Source organism: Pipistrellus hanaki (assembly GCF_964339955.1).
Source record: "Pipistrellus hanaki genome assembly, chromosome: 4".
NCBI lineage: Eukaryota > Metazoa > Chordata > Mammalia > Chiroptera > Vespertilionidae > Pipistrellus > Pipistrellus hanaki.
The window spans coordinates 30,292,620-30,315,646 of record NC_140506.1 but is presented as its reverse complement, the minus strand read 5'-3'; the positions used below and the strand labels follow the sequence as shown (position 1 = coordinate 30,315,646).

The following is a 23,027-nucleotide window of genomic DNA, read 5'->3' as shown; positions in this document are numbered from 1 at the left end:
GATCGAACCAGGGACAGAAATCTTTAAAGCATAGGAGGAGCTGACCAGGTGGTTGGCAGAGGACATTGGGGCAGGGTATAGAATGGTAAAACCAGATGGGGAGCCTCGACAGTGGTTTTATACAAGGTGAAGGAGTGTTGGCCTGGGAGAGTAACTGGGGCAAGGTAGGATCTGGGGAACAAAAGACGTGGATTTTCCTCCTTCCTTTGTGCTATGAGATGTGGAAGAGAAGTCGGGTGTAGGGCAAATATTTTCCTCAGGGCTGAGGGGATCTCAGTAAAGGTTAAAAGGAGAAGAGACAATCCAGAGTATGAGGAAGTGGAGGAGGACGTTTACTACGAGACCAGAACCCCAGAAGTAACAAGGGAAACGTCTAGGAGCAGATAGCTCCATCGGTATTGGTCGTCCGGCCATTCGCCTCTCCCCTGTCCAATTATATACGCCTTTTCTTCGCATACCATGCATCTTCCACAGAGTCCATGATCTTTAAAGGTGGCTGCCTCTACCTCAGAGATCCTGGGAGAAGAAGGGGTCTTATTCCTGAGTATAAATGAGAAAGCTTGTGTCCTTGGCTGCAGCCAGCATCCAGCTTATGAGAAAGAATGGGACCTGATTTAGGATGAAATAAACACTGTGAATGGAAAAATAAAGGAAGGAAACCAGATATTTACTGACATCACTAAGCCACTAGATCAACTAATTCTGAAGCCTGACCGACAGCCAGACTTTCCAGTTATGTGAGTCTATTGTGCAGGCTGGTTTGAATGTGGTTTTGTTATTTGGCTCACACAGAGCACTGACTAATAAAGGAATGAAAACTGATAAAGGAATGAGCACGGGGGAAAAAGAATTATAAAGGTCAGAATACAAGAAATAACCAGGGACTGGAGGGTTTTCTAAGCTTGGTGGTGGCCTAAAATACCAGGGATGTGAAGTTCAGCGTGTATGGTGTTGACTAAAAATTTCCAAAATAATCATGCCTACCATTCCTCATAGATACACAGAACTAAGCCTCAAAGGAGTCAGCCATGGCCATGATTGACAAGGCAGTTCCGCACAGGTGAAGAGGCTGGCCCTGGGGCTCCTCAAGCAATGCATAGCAAGCAGCCGACTAATGAGTAAAACACAGGACTCTGCATCTTAATACCCTGCTCTTTTCACCACTCTTCTTAGTACAAACCAATTATTATGGGCACATTTTCATTATTGTTAAACAGCTTTAAAATAAAACTACTCCACACATTTCACTGATAAGATGACCTCCACTGGTTTTCATTTATTTCCTAACATTTATCAAAAAGGTTGAGTGTTTGGTCACGGCATCACCTGACTTTAACTCGGTTAAAATGTTAAAGCTGTGAGCGCCACTGCCTTGGCTGCACAAATACACCCAGGATCACCCTTGTACAGGCTTACTGCAATGAATAAAAAGCTACACCCTCCTTAAAGTCATACTCCCTGCATGTGGAAGGGGTCAAAAGAAACAGACGATAGAAATCATGATTTCATGGGTCAACAGAATACACACTGCATTTTTTATATTACACCTTCTTTTCTCGCCTTCTGGAATTTTGTCTCAATTTCCTTCAGGATTTAGAATTCTTGTTATCACAGAAAAGGAACGAAGACAGAACGATCCCCTTATGCGTCTAATTAAAACATTTTGATCTACTGAGAGTTTTTCTATCTGCATTGTATCTGCTTTTCCTCTTCCACCGTCATTTTGTTGGGCATCCCTCCTCCTCCCCCTCTGTCACGATTTCACGCTCATTCAATGCTTAGAATGTCGGTACATTTCTCTCTTCTTGCTCTTCAGGGCCTCTGTACCCGGTTGGGAAAACCGGTGAGTGCACCTGAGTCATTCTAGCAACTGTGCTTGTTCGCTTGAGAATCTGGTGAGGATTTTTTAAAATGGACTTTTTTGCAACAGAGCTATAAAAGTTGAAAACACATAACAGAGCATGATCCTGTCTTCCTCTATGGGGGTTTCTCTATTTGAAAATTAAACTCTAGATTACATCTGAGATGTCTACTGTCTAATTAAACACTGGGGTGTTGTTGTTTTTTTCTACAAACTTGCAGGCTCTTTATTATTTCTGTCCCAACTACACCTTCTCCATGGTCTCTTTGGTCTGCAAAGTACGTACTTTCAACCACACAGCTCTGAAGTTTCTAGTAAGAAACAGCACAGAATACTTTATTGGGATTGACAGGAAGGTGCAGTGGTGGTCTCCTGTGTCCACCAAGCAGACGAAGCACTTGGGCAAGGAAAGTAAGTGGCACAGATTTTGACAGAGATCACCGGGTGGCAGAATTTCATTTGGACAAATGAGCATGCCACAGCTCACCTGAGTTCACTGTCTTAGAATTTTTGCAAAACATTTTATGGAATGTACTTTCAGAAATGCTCAGAGACATACTGCATTCATGTCCTTGTGAAACATAAAGACCTCTACTTCCTCTTATCAAGGCTTCTTTGACCATTCCAGTTCATCCAGATCTGAGCTTCTATCAGCTTTCATCTGTGCCATTCATTTAAATGACTGTCATCCACCTGTCCCATTGGCTTGCCTTGCATTCTGCACTCGACTAGGGCTTTCTCAAGCATAATCACCTTGGCCCATTTCTTTTGTCACAACCCTAACCCCAGCTCCCTGCACTGCTGAGCACATTTTAGATGCCCATTATATACCAGAGTCCTGATGTACGAAATTCATGCAAGAGTAGGCCTTCCTTCCCCCGGCTGCTGGCACTGGCTTCCCTCTGGCATCTGGGACCCCGGCTTCCCTCCAGCCACCGGCAGGCACCCAAGACCGGGCTTCCCTCCAGCTGCCAGCAGGCACCCAGGACCTTGGCGTCTCTCACAGTCCTGTCTTCGACCGGAAGGTCATCTGGAAGGATGTCTGGTCAAATTAGCATATCACACGTGTATTATTGTATAGATTTGGAAGGAGAGGGATGGGACGGGTATGGCTAAAACATTACAGCAACAGCATCTTCCTTCATCATCACAAATAAACATCCATGCAGGGAAATGTGTCTTATTAAAATCGGGACTCGAGTGAAACTCCATTACGTAAATGTCCTAACTTCTCTTTCCCCACAATTTACCTTTTATCCATGTTCTCCTGCTTTCCCTGTAGTCTTACTGTGCTGTAGCAAATGGTTTGCATAGCATTTCCTGACATTTGCCGCAATTCTTCAAAAACACTTTGCAAATATTCCTAGTATTTACTTTGGGATTAATATTTCTCTACAAGCTCCTGTTGAGGGCTGAATTTCATCAACCCCCCAGACTGTGACTACTCTATATTTATTTAAATTATTTCTCTTGTTCCATTTCACCTGAACCACCCTCTTCTAATCTTGATTCTTACTGTTCATATAGTTGTTTTTTGTACTCACGGATTTAACTAAGTCACCCCTCTCCTTACAACGTATCAGGCCAACCCTCAAATCCAGACTCCTTTCACCATAGCATAGAGGGCTCCTTGATGTCCCATTTCACCAAGGCCGAAGCCCAGCCAGGCTCCTCCCCGGGCTTAGCTGTTTCTCCAGGCACTTAGCCCACTTTTACCTTGAAGCTGTTGGCCAAGCAGCTCTAGATCCACCACATCTGTGCTGTTCAACACAGTAGCCACATGCAGTTAAATTCAAGTTAATTAAGAATAAGTAAAACTAAGAATTCAGTTCCTCAGATGCAGTTTCTCAACAGCCTCTGTGGCAAGTGGCTGTGCCGTTGGACAGCACAGATAAGGAACGTTCCATCCCTGAGGAGAGCTCCCCCAGGCAGTGCTCAGTGGACCATCTCATTACAGGAGAGGTATGCCCTTACCCGCCCCTGGTGTCCTTCCTCTGGCCCACTCTTACCGCAGTCCCCGGTGTCTCCTTAGGAGGGAAGAAAGAACGGAAGGTGAGGAAGGGACAATTCGCTGAGCAGTTCCTACGGGCCAGGCAGTGTAAAAACACTCATTTCATCCCACACTGAGAGACATGGATGACTAGGCATGCCTTTCAAGAGCCACAGACTTTCAGTTCTTTCTACAAGGAACAGGGCTAAAGGTATCAACAACATGATTAAAATATAAAAATGGCTTTTCTATGGGACTGTTTAAGTTTCACCAATCCTTGTTTTTACAATAGAGTTAATCTAATTAGCGGTGCTAACCAAGTTACAAAATTTTACCTAAAGATTTCTGGTCTTAGACCCCCAACATAGCAAACATCGGTGAACCTAGTTTTCTCTGCTGTGAACGTCCTTGCAGGTTTCACGTTCTGCCACGGTCCCACATGTTAGTCATCTCCCCCGGTGAGCCTCTCCCACACTCCAAGTTTCTCTCCTGGGAACTGAACTTCCTTGCATCCTCAACCTCTTCCAGAACACTTTGTCTTAAAGTCCTTTCCATCTTAAGCTTCAGAATCATGCTGGGAGACTTTATAAGGGTAGATGGATGAGCTACATCACTCCCTTAACTTCAGTTGTTTGTTTGTTTTTTACCTACTTCATTCCAAGAACCTTCACGTTTACTCTTCTTATCACCTCTTGGAGATGCTCCTTAGAGACAATAAATTCCGATAGTATTCCAATCTCTGACCATGATCTTCTGTCTTCTCAACTCCCACTTCTCTACACCTGCGGTTCTTATTTTTCTTGCTCCTTTAGACCTCCGGTTCTCTGATTCCTCTATTTTCTCACTCTAACAGGCAAGCTTCTGTAGCTCTGCTTAGACCTGGGTGTTGACTCCAACCTTTGCCCTCCTGCCTCTACACTCCTCTCAAGAGAGTAAGAGGAGGTGCCTATGCAGAGCCCACACCCATCCCCCTACCCCCACCACACATCTCTGACTCCAGAATTCCTTATTCAAATGGCTCCCAGAGCCAGGCGGGCCTCTTCCCTGGGCCAGTCCCCCTGAGGGTGAAGTGCACCACCGGTGTGCATGCTGCTGGGGTTGAGGGCTAGTCATCAGAAGGGAGAGTGGGATTGGAGCTTGGACTTCCAGGTGGGGGAAGCCAGACACATGTGGGGCCCCTCATGGTACAGAAAGGGGCCAGAGTAATCTCCCAATTACACTGTTGTCCAGGCTGCACAAATGTTAGGAGTGAGCCACAACCATCCTTCACTAAAAACCCAACTGCCCGGCTTCTAGTCCTTCTGCTATATCCTCCATAAAAACCTCTGCCCAGGACTATTTTAAACAGCCACCTTCTCCATTTGTACATCCAAATCAGCAACCAGGGCTGTGAGCTTTAATGCTGTTTTATCATAGTCTCTAATTTGAGCTGGACTCTCAAGACTTCAGGAAAATCCATCCAGGTCACCTCCTGCTCTTCTCCCCCCCCTCCCCCCCAAATCCCACACCAATGACCTCAAATTGTGATCAGTTTCTAAAACCTTATTTTCTCACTGTCCCTAGCTGACCCTGCTAGGCATCAGACAGAAATTCCCACCTACAAACACAGCTACTAGTACTCTTTAACCTATTAGGTCTAGTAATAGTTAATGTCGTTTTCTAATACTTTTTTAAATCGAATTTATTTAAACAATACAACAAAATTTATACAACAATATAGTTGCCATTGTTTTCTACTACTTGTGCCCAACGCTCAGGAAGCATTTTAATCCCTCTGTTGTAAAATTCTTGTGATTTTGATGCAAAAAATTCGGTCAATGCATTTTTGAGGCATTCTTCATTATTAAATTTTTTTCCAAGAAGAAAGTTTTGCAAAGAACGAAACAAATGGTAATCGAAAGGGGCAATATCAGGAGAATATGCAGGTTGAGGGAGAACTTCCCATTCCAACTGGCACAGTTTTTCAGCAGTGATTCTTGCAGTATGCGGTCGTGCGTTATCGTGGTGAAGAATTACGCCCTTCCGATTAATCAGCGCGGGTTCTTTTTCTCTTAAAGCTTGGGCTAACCTTTCCAATTGGGCACTATACACTGCACTTGTAATGGTTTGGTTAGATGGTAAAAGTTCATAATGAAGAATTCCTTTAAAATTCCACCAAACACACAACATCACTTTTTTCGCATGCAAGTCAGGTTTTGGCGTGGGCTGCGGAGCCTCATTTTTGTCCAACCATTGAGGCCGCCTTTTCAAATTAACATACAGCACCCATTTTTTATCTCCGGTAACAATTTGCTCTAAAAACGGCAAACGGTTTTGACGAGAGAGGAGCGAACTGCAAATTGTGACTCTTTGATTACGGTTGTTGTCGGTCAACTCATGAGGAACCCATTTTCCAAACTTTTGGACTTTGCCAGGTGCACGCAATTGATTGGAAATTGTTTTTTGTGAACAATTTAAAGTTGTCGCAAGCTCTTGTTGGGTAATTTGAGGATTTTGCACCAAAAGAGCTTGAAGAGCTTCTTGATCAAAATTGGACACACGGCCTCGACCACTCTTGTCATCTAACGAAAAATTTCCCTCGCGAAATTTCTCAAACCAACGCTGGCATTTTCTGGCGCTAACTGCATCTTGACCAAGAGCACTACAGATGTTTTTTGCAGCCTCACTTGCTTTTCTTCCTAATTGGAACTCGTAAAGCATGCAGTGCCGAATATGCTCTTCATCCGCCATCTTCTTAGCCCTAGTTTTGCAACAAAAACCAAACCAAACACAAACTTTTTCAAGCAAAACTTGTTAATTGCACTTCACACGTTCTGTAGATACCACGTGTTTGAAGGTTATGTCAATACAAGTCAACGCCAAGCAAGATTTTAAACGAATGTTAAAAAGCGACATTAATTATTACTAGACCCGATATTTCAGTCTGGGTCCTGGCCTCATAAAAAATAGGAAACTGCTCTCAGCAGGGTCCCTAATGTTTTTACAAATCCACTGACACTTACTAAATCCAACTAATCCTTTGTACTTACCTAAATTAACTTTTTGTGATATTCGATATTGTTTTGGTCCTTCCTTTAAAAAAAAATCTATTTTTTAAATGAATTTCAGAAAGGAAAGGAGAGGAAGATAGAAACATCAATGATGAGAGAGAATCATTGATTGACTACCTCCTGCATGCCCCCGACTGGGAATCAAGCCTGCAACCTGGGCATATACCCAGACAGGGAATCAAACTGTGACCTCCTCATTCATAGGTTGATGCTCAACCACTGAGCAACACTGGCTGGGCTTTTTTTTTTCACTCCCTCTTTTTTTGGAACTTTTTCCTCCCTTGACATGTGATAATGATTATACTTTTCATTCTGTCTTTGGCTGTATCCTCACAATTTCCATCCTCTAACCTCTTTATTCCCTTCCTTAGGATTCCCTGTTGTTTCTTGGGATTCAGTTCTGTGCTCTCTTTTCTTCTCTTTATCTTGTACACTCTTCCAGGGGTGTTCTGGCCCACTTGTGTAGCTGTATATGCAGGCCATCGCTAGAGACCTCCAAATCTGTGCCTCCAGCCAACTCTCCTAAAAACTACTGGGCAGCTGACTTGGATGTCAGTGGCCACCTCAAATCCAATATGTCTGAAATGAGACTGACCATCTTCCTTACCCCCAGAACGGAGCCTGTCTTCTTCCTGTAGTATACCTCGGTGAAGATCACCAGTATGCATCCTGTTGCCCAAGTCAAAAACCCAGGAGACTTCCTGGATGCCTTACAATCTATTCTCAAGATTGCCCTACAGAGTAATCTTCCTAAAAGGTAAATCTGATCATGGCAGTCCCCTTCCGTGGCATGGTTCAGGATCAAGTTCTGGCTCCACTGACTTCAGGATCAAAGCTACATTCAAGGCCCTGCCGGACCTGCCCCTACTTCTCTGGCGTTTTCAATGCCACCCTTTTGCCCTCAAGTCTATGCCCTAGGCACAATGAATTGCTTTCATGTCTCCCTGAAAATGTTAAACTCTCTCGAGAAGTTTACAGTGTTTTCCCTCTGCCTTTCAATGAACGATATTCATTTCTTACTTATCTTTCAGATAGTGGATCAGATTTTACCTTCTCCAGGAAGCATTCTTTAACTACCTCCAGCTGGTTTTGGAATTCTTCCTCTACTGTGCTCCTACAGTACCCTACACCCGTGGTCAGCAAACTGCAGCTGGCGAGCCACATGTGGCTCTTTGGCCCCTTGAGTGTGGCTCTTCCACAAAATACCACGGCCCGGGCGAGTCTATTCTGAAGAAGTGGCGTTAGAAGAAGTTTAAGTTTAAAAAATTTGGCTCTCAAAAGAAATTTCAACTGTTGTACTGTTGATATCTGGCTCTGTGGACTAATGAGTTTGCCGACCACTGCCCTACAGTGTACACATACACTACCCAAAGCACTTACCATACTGGAGAATAGTCACCTATTTATTCAGTTATATCTGGCTCTGTGGACTAATGAGTTTGCCGACCACTGCCCTACAGTGTACACATACACTACCCAAAGCACTTACCATACTGAAGAATAGTCACCTATTTATTCAGCTATGTCTCCGACGGCCCTTGAGCACAGGCTGTGTTGTAGTGATATTTGTAGACTCTGAACTTAAAAGTTTGTGATACATGTATTAATGACGACAAATTTACCCCCAAATTCCACTTGTTATTTGCTTAATCCTGTTCTTCTATTATTTACATGTCCAATATGCAAGTAGTTCCAACCGAGAGTGCTTAGCTTCCACAGAAGAGTAGATAAAGCCCTAATCTGCAGTTAGGGAGGATGATGCAAACTGGATGTAATGGCATATACTGGATACTGAATGTTGCCAATAATTTTTCTTCTGAATAGACTGCAACATTGGGAAACCAACAGTTGTTGAGCCCTTCAGTTGGATACTTACAGCCCTATAACGAAGGTTAGCATCTGGTATCGATATTTGAGTTAGTGTTTCCGTTTGGCTTAGGATCAAACTGTTTTATGAACAGAATGTTTTAGAAATAAATGCCTTAGGATAAATCAACTTTTACCAGTAAACATAGGCACACGTTCTTAGTCAAAATGGTTACTTTTGATGTTCTAGTCCTCCTCTTAGTCCTTTCCTGGCTATCTCTTCTCAGCCTCTTGCTGGCTTCTCTTCCTGTACCCTTTCAAAAAAGTTCAGTTTCTCTAATTCCAGCTAGATTTCTAGCTGAAACTCCAGACCCACAGACATCTCAAATGCGGCAAGTTCAAACATGAGTTTTCTCATGAATTCGCAGTTTTAGTTTTTGCCACTCTTCATCTGGGATCCTAAGCTAGAAACGTGTTGTACATATTAGTGAGCCAGTTACTGGGCCAGGCACTATATCAAGAGTTTACATACTGCCAAAGCCGGTTTGGCTCAGTGGATAGAGCGTCAGCCAGCGTACTGAAGGGTCCCAGATTCAATTCCGGTCAAGGGCATGTACCTTGGTTGCGGGCACATCCCCAGTGGGGGTGTGCAGGAGGCAGCTAATCGATGTCTCTCTCTCATCGATGTTTCTAACTGTCTATCCCTCTCCCTTCCTCTCTGTGAAAAATCAATAAAAATGTATTTTTTTTTTAAAAAAAAGAGTTTACGTACATTTTCTTATTTGTTTCTTATTTAATAAGACAAGAGGCAGGTATTATGAACCCAATTTTACTGGGCACAGAGAAGTAAAGTAGCTTGCTTAAGATCACACAGGAGGTGTGGAATTGGGATTCAAACTCAGGCCTGACTAGAGAGCCCATACTCTTAACTACTATACTATACTCACATTGCGACTGCATTCTAAAAAAGAAAAACATCAGATTTTTCACAAATTCACCTCTCTGGTCTTCCGCCTGCTTGTTATGGGGAGAGTCAGAGGTAAACACAGCAGTCAGAGACTACATATTGACACGGCTTGTCTGGTTTGCTATCTGTACCACTCCCTAAAGGATTGCTGCCAAGCGCCGTGAAGGAATGCCCCGTGTTAGCTTTCATCCGGCTCTTTCTGAAAAACAGGCCGTGTAGCCTGGGCAGCTTTTCGTCATCCATTTCCAAAGAGTAAAACAGCTCAAACTGGGACAACCTGACGGCTCCCCCGGCACCCCGGTCTCATTCCTTTCCAGAGCCTTTAATTAACTGTTCTCGGTAAGCAGGAAGAGATGTGAAAAGGTGCACTCCTAGGAAGCTGCAAAGGCGTTCTTACAGTACTCAGGCAAACAAATAACCTAATTTCATATATATATATATATATATATATATATATATATATATATATATATATATTTATATTTATATTTATATTTATATTTATATATATATATATATTTTTAAGTGATTTTAGAGAGGAAGGGAACGGGAGAGAGAAACATCTATGTGAGAAATATAATTGGCTGCCTCCAGTATGCACCCCAACTAGGGATTGAACACACAACCTGGGGATATGCCCTGATCAGGAATTGAACTGGTGACCTCTCAGTGCACGGTACGATATTCAACCAACTGAGTCACACCAGCCAGGGCATAAACTACATTTCTGATAGATAAGATTCAGGTGAGGCATTGTAAGAAAACTTTATATGCATCAAATGTTAGTTCTTGCCGAAACCTGTTTGGCTCAGTGGATAGAGCATCGACCTGTGGATTGAAGGGTCCCAGGTTCCATTCCAGTCGAGGGCATGTACCTTGGTTGTGGGCACATCCCCGGTAGGGGGTGTGCAAGAGGCAGCTGATCGATGATTCTCTCTCACCGATGTTTCTAACTCTCTATCCCTCTCTCTTCCTCTCTGTAAAAAAAATCAATAAAATATATATTTTAAAAAAGTTAGTTCTTTATTTTTTTTAAAGGTTCATTACCATTATAAAGAGATTTCCCATGAGGAAAATGAGTTGATTCAGTAATTCTTCAGTCAATATTTATTGAGATTACAGAGATGAATATGACAGAGTTATTGCCCCCAGGAGCTGCCCATCGGAGAGGAGAGACAGAGAGGTTATTAGGGAGGAAACTCTGTATGAATAAAGTGATAGGAAATCCAAAGGACAGAGAAAGTAACTGTGGTTTGGGGAGGTTCTACATTTCCCTGTCTATACACACAGACACAACCTGAGAACTTGGCTTTCCTCTTTTCTATCCTTTGTATAAAATATTGATTATTATTCCGAACAGCTAACAGAATTGATCTGGATGTAGGGGTGAGGAACCTTTTTTCTTCCACTTGAATATTCTTGGACCATACAAAATTATCAACTTAGAAATCAGCCTGCTCTATTTAATAAAACATTTAATTAACTCACCCCTAATGCCTTGGCAGGGCCACACCAAATTATTTCTCGGGCCGTATACAGCCCAAGGGCTGGACGTCCCGCACCCCTGGCCGAGTGTCATACTTTTATTTCAATCAGCATTTGTGGAGATCTTCTAAATGTGTCCCAGGAAATGTTACTCACATCAACTACTTCTAAATGTCTTCAGTTCAATGTTTTAGGGTCTATATGTCAGTTGCTTTCTTGCTCTATACACTCTGTATTAAAAGTTTTAAAAAGAAATGATACTTTGGAGGGTGGGGAGAAATAGAAGAGTGTAGGGAGGATCAATGGAGATGGAAGGAGAATCGGTGTAGGGTGGTAAACACACAATACAACATACAGATGATGTGTTGTGGCATTGTGCACCTGAAGCCTATATACTTTTGTTAACCACTATCACCCCAATAAATTCAGTAAAATAAATGATATGTCTGCTGAAGACTATTAGGTCTTTTTTTTTTTTTTTTAATCTGTAAAGAAAACAGCATAAAATTTTCAATTAAGCCCATATATTGTGCCTGACAATCAGTAAATACTTGCTGAATGAATTAAAATCTGAGAGAACACTGAAAGCCAACCATGGATTGGCTGGAGATGGACTAGGAAGGCTGAGTGATCTGCCCCCCAAGCCAGGGGAAAAGTGGAGAAGATGGTCTTCTCCTGATTCTAATGGAATGTAAGCTCTTTGGGAACACAGTCCACGTCTTAGTCACCTTGGTATTTCTTGACAAATGTGGAAGAGTGTGTTGGTCCATAGCATATATGTTGCAACTGCTGAATCAAAGAATATGAAAAATCCAAAATACCCTGTCCTAGACACCAAGTAAATAAGAGGATAAAGTAACCAAGAGTAGGTGCTAAGACAGTAAAGCTGTTGAAGAAAAGGAGGTGAGTGAGCGATATGTCGTAAAGATACTTTTGAGTCATGGGTGAATGATCCACAGAACGTGCCAGTCCACTTGGAGAAGGCAGTACTACAATTCGACTGCTCTTGCTTCCACCTGCTGGTATAGGAAAGTAATTTTTTAGATTGGGCAGATCTAGAAAACTACAAAAAACTTTATAAAAACAATGAACTTTCAAAGTGCTCTTGTCGAGGTAACATAGTACACGTCTTATAAACAGCCCCTCACAAAAATGTACACCATGAACTCAGCTACAAATATTTGGAGTACAGAGCGTAACTACCATAAACACAGAGACATTCCAGCGGCCTTTATTCTGAGGAGCCTCCAGGTTCTGATAAAACCGGAAGCATTACCCATTTTCTTTCATTCTGTAGTCCCTTATTTGTCCTTACAAAAGTAGCATCTAAATTTGATGACTAAAATGACCATTACAATATAATGGACTTAGTCTTACACCGTAAAAATATGCTATTTATTTTGGAAACAGTTTCACGTACAACCTCAGTTGTGTACAACTTCCTCAATCAGTAAGGTTCAGTAGTAGAACCAGCCCTGCCAGTGTGGCTCATTGGTTAAGCACTGACCCAGTTATGGGCTCAGTCCCCAGTGGGGGGGCATGCAAGAGGCAGCCGATTAATGATTCTCTCATCATTGATGTTTCGATATCTCTCTCCCTCTCTGAAATCAATAAAATTATATTTTTTAAAAGTAGTAGAACCAGATTGGGGAGGGAGGGGATGGGTAAGTGATCAACCAAAGGACTTGTATGCATGCATATAAGCCTAACCAATGGGCACAGACAGTAGAGGGGTGAGGGCACGTGCTAGGAGGGTGGGAGCGGCTGGGAGAGGAAAATGGGAGGAAAAGAATTTAAAGTTTTTTTTTTTAAAAGGTACTAGAACCAATTATATTATACAAAGTCTCCCTTGGGTTGTATGATTTACTTTCAACTCTTTCTTAAAATGTTAGTGATCCATTTAAAAAAAGAGAAAAAAGAAAGCTATATGTTCATGTTGACCAATGTCACACTAATAAAATTTAATTAAAAATTAACTTAAAAAAGAGAAAAAGGCAATTTTATCTTTGATTTTGGAATGTAATGGAAATAAGTTTTTGTTTCCAAACATCACAGTAAATCAATGAAAAGGGACTCTTCAAAGTCACCTTTTCCAAGAAAGAGGAATAAGAAATGATAGACAAGAAACTGTTAAAGATCATATGAAGAAGTGGATGACATCAGAAATAAGTTATAGTATTTCTACTTGGCAAATAGAACTTTTTGGAAAAGTTCATATTATAAAATTCTAAAGAACAAAATAAAAATTTTAAAACTTAGGTTCTGAAACAGAAGTTAACAGTCTAATTGATTTTCACCTAATTTTGTAAATAGGACAAGCGGTTTAATCATTACAGGTTTTAAATAAAATTATTATAAATAAGCATGAAAGAATTTTTCTTCTTAAATCCTTTAGCTGGCTTAAGTAAACCCACCTGAAGTCACAGAGCATCAAAAATCAAGTGCTGTGTCACAAATGAAATCAAGACTTCCTTAATAATTCATTAGCAAAAGGGCTACCCACATACATGGAAAACCACAACTCAAAAAAGACATTCCACTTACTTTTCTCTAAGAGGTTGATTAAATTACTTCTGGCAATTTAATTGGTGTTTGGGGTATACTTTTCAGAAACGAAATCCTCAGTAAACTATTCATGAGAGATCTCTCTTAAGTACATTATTCAATATTTGGGCTTTTTTTGCAGGGGCAGAGGAGTCAACTACACATGGATATTTTGCTGAGTGAATGATAATGCCTAATTCCTCATCCTAGGCCTAGCGAATTACCTGTTTGCTTTAAAAAAGAAGAACAAGAGGAAGAACAAGAAAAAGAAGAAGAGGAGGAGTAGGAGGAAAAGAAGTCTGTTTCATCACAAATAAGAATTTATTGTTTTTATGTATGACAATGGTATTGTGATTATGCATTTTTGAAAATATTTCATTCTTACTGCTATATACTGAAATATTTATGATTAAAGTAACATAATGCTGGGCATAGGTTTCAAAATAATTGGAGAAAGAAGAGACACATATAAAAAGATGGGCCATGAACTGTCAATTTTGAAGGTTGATGATGGGAAGGCTCATTATATGCATTTCTTAGCTTTTGCTCAGAACTGAAAATATACACAGTAAAAAGTAAAAATAATAACTTTATGTGCCTAGCTTTAGTTGCTATTCTAGCTAGACATGTGGGCTGAAAAACATATCAAAGTAACATGGAAACAACACTCATGCTGACAAGCATATTAAAAGAGATAATAAATGAGGAAAACCTCCAGGGGAAACTAAAGCGCAGGTAAGAATAAATATATATTGACCCGTAATTGAAGATGCACAAATTCATAGCTGGAAGAGGCCTTAGAACTCAGCCCTTTGAAATCCTTTAATTCAGGATGAAGCCCGGTGATGTTAAGTCCTGAGTAACTAACTAGAAGCCTATGCTTACGCACTTGACTTTAGTGAGGATAGAGACAATGTTACATTACCAATGGACAATCAGGGAAGATTTAAGTGAGACTGCTTCCTAGTGGAGACGGACGACCCTGAGCAGAGCTCTCAGATGGCTGGCATGCAGTGTAGTTCTGAGTAAGCCTCCAGCTGCTGCTTGGCCACTGTCAATCATCACTATCACCACCATCAATAACAATGGCAACCATTTCTATAACAGGCACTGTTCTAAGTGCATTGCATGTACTGGCTCATTTAATCCTCCTGACAACACTGTGACGTAGACTATCATTATCCCCACTAGAGGCCCACCGCGCGAAATCGCCGGAGACCCAGACTCTGTGCACTCTATGCGATGCAGGACTCGGCTGTCAAGTCCCTGGGCCTATCTGCGCATCAGCCGCACTCACCTTGAAGACAGAGATCGTAGTTTCCTGTCCTCACCTTTCCTTCTCAGGAGCACTTAAACTGACCTTCGGTGGAAGATGAGAATTGAACAGATCAACACTTGTTCCCATGAAGAAAACATATGACGTTCAGCAGGTGCCTTTTGGTCCTTATGGCATCACGGCCACGGGGTTTTTATAATAGATTTTTAGGGAGGATGAAACTGAGGCAGAGAGACTAAAGAGATTGAGAAGCAAGATTCCATGGTTTGATTACCATGCTAGAGAGCTTAAACTTTGTATTGTGGGCAGTGGGAAGCTCCAAGTGAACAGGTGAGATTTGTATTTTAGCTAGGCACTCTGGTAGCGGTGGGAAGTGTGGAAGATTGAGTTTAGGAGGCAGTTTGAAGGCTGCAGCAATCCAGATTTACAATATGGGAATTAAAAGTAAAAGTAGGAGAGAAAACAATGGATTCAAGAAATGCTCAGGAGGTAAGATTGGCAGAATGTGGTAGATGGTAGATGGTGAAACACAGCAAATTTTCCATTGGAAAATAGAAAATGCAAAACCAGGATCAGGTTTAGGGAAATATTGGCGGATAAGTTTAGATGTTGATTTCTGAGTGCCTGTGAGATATGACAGAGTGTGGAAGTGTGGTGATTTGAACCTGAAGACTAGTGAGAGACAGAAACAGATGTCTTCAAACATGTAACTTAGAACAGACTGGAACACCTAGAGAGAAATGTAGATACGAACAGTGGGGGAGTCTGGAAAAGCAGGGAAAGAAGTTTACCCACTGACTGGATTGAGGGAAGGTTTCAAACAGAAGGGGTTGTGTGGGAGAGACTCAGTACATAGGTAGGCTCAACGAAAGGAGACAGACAAGAGCTTTGCATAAGTGGAGAAAAGAAATTTGAGAAAAACCAGCACTTGAGGGTCAGATGTCAGAAAAGGAAGCATGAAAGAAATTTGAGGAATGCTCCGAGTAAAGGAACATTTGGAATTTGTTTCTCTGAAAGTCAAGAAAGACTGTGTAGCCAAGAGTGTAAAGGTTACATAGAGACCCAGTCAAGTCAGGACTGGAAAGTATCCACTGGATTGGGCAACTGACATCCAAGACTTCAAGTGCCCTCTGATTAGCGGCCCCTTCCTGTTTTGTTCTCTGGCAGCCACAGTATGGCACTGAATCTGGAAACAAGTCAAGGTCCTAAGTGCTGTTCTTGTGTCATCCTGCTCTCACCGTGGTGATCTGCTCAGCTTTAATCCAGGACTTCATTCTTAACACATTGAGTCACCTGAATATTTACTCAGGTCATTTATATCGTCTCCCAAGTCACCGACGAAGCATTTGTGACTTTCAATATCCACCTATAGTCAGTTCTTATTATCCAAGTGCCTAAGACTACTTTTTTCCTACCCTGAATGGAAGATAAGACATTATAAGTTACTATTTACCTACTTGGTATCAAGCACCGGGCTAGACGTTCTCACATACATTATTAGTTCCTGCAATCCTTATAAAAATTATAAGAGGCAGCAAATGTTATCTGTTTTAGGGATGAAAAAACAGGCTTAATGAGATTACACAAGCATTTGACACCAGGTCTACCTCCAATGCCATGTGGTTTGCACATCTCCCTTCCTTCCTCCTTCCTTCCTTCCTTCCTTCCTTCCTTCCTTCCTTCCTTCCTTCCTTCCTTCCTTCCTTCCTTCCTTCCTTCCTTCCCTCCCTCCCTCCCTCCCTCCCTCCCTGTGTGTGTCAATCTCCATATTCTGAGAGTTGCATTTTTCTAGCTTTACTGAGATATAATCCACATATAATGTTACATATACTTACAGTGTAGCACATTCTATTTCTTAAAGTCATTTCATTAGTTTTTAGCAAGTTTGCTTTGGAAAGTCAACTTACTCCGTGTGGCTATTTATAAATTCTGGTAAACAGTCTGAGGGGGGAGGGAACACCCTCCCTGATCTTCACATGTCCAAGTCCTACTAACCTTCAAGGACCAATTATGACCTTGTCCCTCCCTTTTAAAAAAATATATATTTTATTGATTTTTCACAGAGAGGAAGAGAGAGGGATAGAGAATTAGAAACATCGATGAGAGAGAATCATCGATCTGCTGCCCCTTGCACACCCCCTACTGGGGATGTGCCCGCAACCAAGGTACATGCCCTCAACCGGAATCGAACCTGGGACCTTTCAGTCCGCAGACCGATGCTCTACCACTGAGCCAAACCGGTCTGGCTGTCCCTCCCTTTAATCCTGGTAAGCTCTCCTTCCTCTGAAGTCCCATATCAATTTCTCCGTTACTCTCTGTGGTACTTATCACCTGCTCCCTTGTATTCTAATTATTTATGCATGTGCCTTATCACCCTTACTAGGCTGTATTGGCTTGGCCTTTTAAGAAAGGTCAGAAAATAGCCCCTATAAAGTAGTGGCCCAGTGCATGGATTCATGCATATTGAAAGAAAATTAATTAGAATAAAGATTACTGCAAAAAAATTACATGTCAAAATTATACATATACTATCTATCTATCTATCTATCTATCTATCTATAAATATAAAGATCTATCTATCTATCTATAAATATAAAGACCTTGGAAGCGGTTAACTGGTTCTTCTGGGTAAGTGGATGGTGTGTATTTTCTTTTGTTTGTCAATATTTTCTAACTTTTCTGTAACTGAATATACATTACTGTAATTCTAGAAACCAAAGTTTCTTTTTTCAATTGAGAGAGGAAACTATGGCTATTATAGCTATGATTTGGCTTAAAAGAGGTTACATCATCTTTCTCTCTCTCTCTCTCTCTCTCTCTCTCTCTCTCTCTCTCTCTCTCTCTCTCTCTCTCTCTCTCTTAACCATTCCATCAATCCCTCACTCTATAATATACATTAGATTTTTTTTTTCCTGGCTCACATGCTGTGCAATCTGGCTGAGGTAGGAGGTGAAATTCTCTTGGTTTAATTGCTATGGCAACAAGAGTTGAAAGAAATCTTACATATAATTTAGTTTAGCCCTTTTCATTTTGTAAAATAAGGGACCCGAGGGAGATCCTACAGAGTGACCTTTACTGAAGGTCACAGGTGAGTTGTATAGCAACCCCTCTGATTTCCAGATTCCCGGTTCACATATTCCCAAGAAACTGGCTTATGTCCCCATCAATGATCCTGCCTGCTAAGCTGGCTTTGGGAAGGGGACACAGCATACCTGCCAATTGGAAAACCCAAGAGAAATCGTAAGTCAGTTAAGCAAAAACACCTCCTTACTTTTATAACACTAAAGCGAACTCCCAAGTGCCAGGAAACAGGAAAAATGTAGCAAGAGAACAAAGAGGGTTTTCCATGTCGCTGAGCACTGATTCCTTTTGGAGGACACAGATTGGGAAACATGGTGATTCTGTAATTCAGTCGCTCACAAGTGCCCTAGGTTAATGACTACCAGTCCTGAATATGTAAATTAAGTCCTGTATATGTAAATTAATGCAATATATGTCCCTAAGTAACAAAATAGTTGATATATTATGGTAGACTGCCAACTTCTAACAAGATAATAACTGTGTGGCTTTTCATATATTTACTTTCTTCCATGCATAAACAAAGACTCTGAATAACACAGATCAGTGGTTCTACATATGGTCTGCAGTCCGTGGGGGCGGAGGCATAGGGAAGGGTCGTTGAGGTTAAAAGTATTCCGTAAGAATACTAACGCAGCATTTACGTTTCTCACTCGGTTGATATTGGCAATGATGATGAAAACTGTTGGCACCTTAGAACAAATCAAGGCAGTGGCACCAAACTACCCTAACAGTTGTATTCTTCACTGACACTCCCTTATGCAAAAAATGTCAATTTCACTTATTTATTTTTTTATTTAAAAAATTTTTAAATATATTTTATTGATTTTTTACAGAGAAAAAGGGACAGGGATAGAAAGCTAGAAACATCGATGAGAGAGAAACATCCACCAGCTGCCTTCTGCACACTCCCCACCGGGGATGTGCCTGCAACCAATGTACATGCCCTTGACCGTAATCATACTTGGGACCTTTCAGTCCACAGACTGACGCTCTATCCATTGAGCCAAACCGGTTTCGGCTCAATTTCACTTTAGATGTCATTGATGGAACAGTTAAAAAAATATTAATTTTACTAAAGCTTATCCACTGACCATGTATGTGTGGCAAAGCATGAACAAAGCACGTCTGCATTCTTGAACGTAATGGCTGTCCAGAGGATTTAGAAATCAAAGGCAAGGGAAGACCATCTGAGGACAGAGAGAGAGGACAGCCATCTGCAAGCTGAGGAGCAAGGCCTCAGGGAGCCAACCCTGCTGGCATCTTGATCTCAGATATCCAGTGCCCTCGGATAATAAATCTCTGTAGCTTAAATCAAAACACAAATAAACAAAAGACCCCACAAAATCACTTGTGCAATTGGTTGAATCATGAGCTGAAATAGCTGCTTTTTTCAATAAACATTGTCTGTATTCGAAAAAAAGGACTAATGGACAAACTATGGTTATTCAGAAAATCTGTTATTTAAAAAACCCGTCACTGCCCTAACCCGTTTGGCTCAGTGGATAGAGCATTGGCCTGCGGACTGGAAGGTCCCAGGTTCGATTCCGGTCAAGGGCATGTACCTTGGTTGTGGGCACATCCCCAGTTTGAAGTGTGCAAAAGGCAGCTGATCAATGTTTCTCTCTCATCAATGTTTCCAACTCTCTATCCTTCCCCCTTCCTCTCTGTAAAAAAATCAATAAAATATATTTTTTTAAAAATAAATAAAAAATAAAAAAACCTATCACTTAAAGGACAACTGACAGTATGTTACCAATGATAAAATTTCAGCTTTCAAATGAAAATGTTGAAAAATTGTATCTGCCACTGTGAGCCTGCCAGATTCCTAATACTTAAGACTTTTATGATGAGATGGATAATGACATTAAAAGGAGTATGATTGATACTGTACAATGAAATGTGTCAAAATTAGGAAGATCTGTTTAATGCAATGAGCCATTATTTTCCAAATGAGAATGCTTGATATTATAAAATCATGCATGAGTATAAGATCCATTCAAAATATAACAGACCCATGGATTTTAATGTTAACAGAGTAATAGAAGTACATTGGTAGTTTCATATTCCACATTGTAACTAACCTTTAAAAAACCACCACTTGTCAAACTTTGATGGGTATTAAATATCTATGATTATCTAAAAGAGCTGTTAAAATATTATTTTTTCCAACTACACATGAGTGAAAGGTGGGATTTTCTTCATCTTCTTAAGCCAAAACAAACAGTGCACCAGATTAAATGCAGAAGCAGATGTAAGAATCCAGCTATTTTTCTATTAAGTCACACTTTTTTTTTTTTTTTTGCCAAAGTGCAAAAGGACACCACTCCTAGGATGGTTCTTATAAAAAACAAACCAACAAAAACACATACACATAAAACCCCCACAAACGTTGGTGAAGATATGGAGAAATCAGAATCCTTGTGCATTGCCAATGGGAATGTAAAATGCGATGGAATGTACAGACACGATGGAAAATAGTATTGTGGCTCCTCAAAAGATTAAACATAGAATTATCATATGATCTAGTAATTCTACTTCAAGGTATAGATCCCAAGGGATTGAAAACAGACTCAAACAGATATGCACACACCAAGGATCATGGCAGCATTATTCAAAAGGGCCAAAAGGGGGTAACAACCCACTGGCCATGGACAGATGAATGGACAAACAAAATGTGAATTTTCCATTAAGTGGAATATTACTCAGTGTTAAAAAGGAAGGAAACTCTGATGCATGCTAAAATAGGGATGAACCTTTAAAGACATTAATCTAAGTGAATTAAGTCAGTCACAAATAAACAAATATTATAAGAGGTACCTAAAATAGTCAAAATCATACACAAAAAAACATAGTGGTTACTGGGAAATGGGAGCGGGGATAATGAGAAGTTACTGTTTAATGGGTATAGTTTCAGTTTGGGGTGCTGAAACAGCTCAGGAAAAACAAAATTGTAACGGTTACAAAACAACGTGAATGTACTTAATGCCACTAAATTGTGAATTAAAAAATGATTAAAATGGTAAAAAATAATTTATTGTTAATCCTCACCCAAAGATATTTTTTTTCATTGATTTTTGGTGAGTGGAAGGGAGGGAGGGTGGAAGGATGGAAAAAGATAGTGAGAGAGAGAGAGAAACATACGTTGAGAGACACGCATCATTTGGATGCCTCCTGCACAGGGTTGGAACCTGCAATCCAGGTGCCCCAGGCTGACGCTCCAACTACTGAACCACACTGGCCAGGGCTAAAATGGTAAATTTTATGTTATGCCTATTTTACAACAATTTTTAAAAGCTGGGGAAAAACCCCACAAGAAATAATAACCTCACAATGCCACTCTTCTCACTGCTTTTTTGGAGGAGTTTTGGAAAATAGTTACTTTTATTAATAATGTTATTTACTCATGCATGAGTTTATTAGTTTTTTTAAATAAACTAATAATACTTGAAAAATATCCCTGTTTTCATTTCTAATATGGTAAAAATGGAAAGACACAGCTCACACAAAAAGCTCTTAGGTCCCTGAGTAATTTTTGAGAGGTAAAGGAGTTTTGAGATTAAAAAGTTTGAAAACCACGGTCTTACAAGAAATTTATTTTCTCTTCTCACACTGCATTATGGGAAGATCTTCCTTTGTTGATATAGCTTTATTTGCAGCTCTACCACTTGCAGCCTGCAGACTACAAGGACAGCCTGAACTATGGTCAAAATCATCTTTTAAATTATCATTGTCCCCAGATGCACCCTAACCCTTAGGACTAAGCAACACACAGATGAGTGGCAATGTACAATAGCAAACGGTTAAAAGCCTTCAACACTGATATGTTCCAAGGCGTTTTAGGAAGAATCAAGAAACACAAATTTCCTTTTTTTCTGTTGGACCTTCATTCAGACTTACAGTTCAAGGATAGATGTGGGAATGGATGGGGTAGGACATTGTTTCTGAAAACCACTCCATCCATCGCATCCGTGCAAACAATTTCATTCTCTTACCACGCTGCTACCGGTCTGTTGCAGAGGGGTGGGGTGAGGGAGCTGGGAAGCGATTTAAGACACCGCAGCTCCAGGCTGCCCCACACCGTGCCCAAGCAATCATCTCCTCCATTTGGGGCCAAGTCCATGTGCCCCGGCCAGAGGCCCAATGATTTTAGGGGACGGGGGGGAAGAGGGAAATAAAAAGGATATCAGCATGCATGGAAATCAGCAAAACCACAGCTGTTTCATCTTGTGTGGACGTTGCATGATGTGCATGCTAAGTGTGTGTGTGTGTGGGGGGGGAGGGGGGATGGCAAATGAAAATCGCTCTTCCTGGTCTGCAGCTGCGGCACTTTCAAAGCCGGGTCTGCAGGGCTGGGTGCGGGCGAAAGTGAAATGGTTTTCTCCTCCGCACCAGCTCACCCCCTCATCACTGGGGGCCGGGGCCGGGGCCGCCTGCGGACTGCAGCCCAGGCGGCTCCAGACAAAGGGGCCAGCTCGGCCTCCCGGGGGCGCGGCGGAGGGAAGGTGGCCGCACCTCCCGCGCCAGGTGTCCCCGGGCGGAGGGAGGCTCCCGGAGCGCGCTGCCCCGGGTGTGAGGTCGGGACGCGCCGGGCCGGGGCGCTCGGGGCCGGGGCACCAGCCCCCGCCCTGCCCACGGCCACGGCCACGGCCACGGCCACGCTGACCGCGCGGGGGTACCTGTGGAGGCCTCGCACCGCCCAGAGGCACCGGGCGATCATGGGCGCGCAGGGCGGCGGCGGCGGCGTCCTCGGGTTCGGGGGCGGAGAGGCGGGGCGCCGGGGCCGGAGGCGGCCTAGCGGAGGGGAAACGGCGGCGGCGGCGGCGGCGGCGGCGGCGGATCCGGCCGGGCCCTCCCACGTGCGGCCGCCCCGCGCCGGCCCCGCCCCGCCCCGCGCGTCCTGCGGCGCCGCCCCCGGGGCGGAGCTGGCCAGACCGGCGGCTCGCCGCGGAGCGCGCATCCCGGGGGGC

The 23,027-nt window shown here is 42.1% G+C and overlaps 1 protein-coding gene across 2 annotated transcripts in view; it reads right to left on the bottom strand.

Annotated features, from left to right (window-relative positions):
• NLN (neurolysin) overlaps positions 1 to 23,017 on the bottom strand; it is a gene marked incomplete at its 5' end in the record, with an annotated part of 68,645 nt that extends 45,628 nt beyond the window's left edge. Inside the window, one exon of one of the 2 annotated variants that reach the window (XM_084880807.1) lies at positions 22,737 to 23,017. In XM_084880807.1, the coding sequence (XP_084736933.1) occupies positions 22,737 to 23,017 (281 nt within the window). Of the gene's footprint in view, positions 1 to 22,052; positions 22,072 to 22,736 lie in introns of those variants that run through there. The other variant, XM_084880808.1, reaches the window with a different exon arrangement.
• Between the last annotated feature and the right edge of the window lie 10 nt (positions 23,018 to 23,027).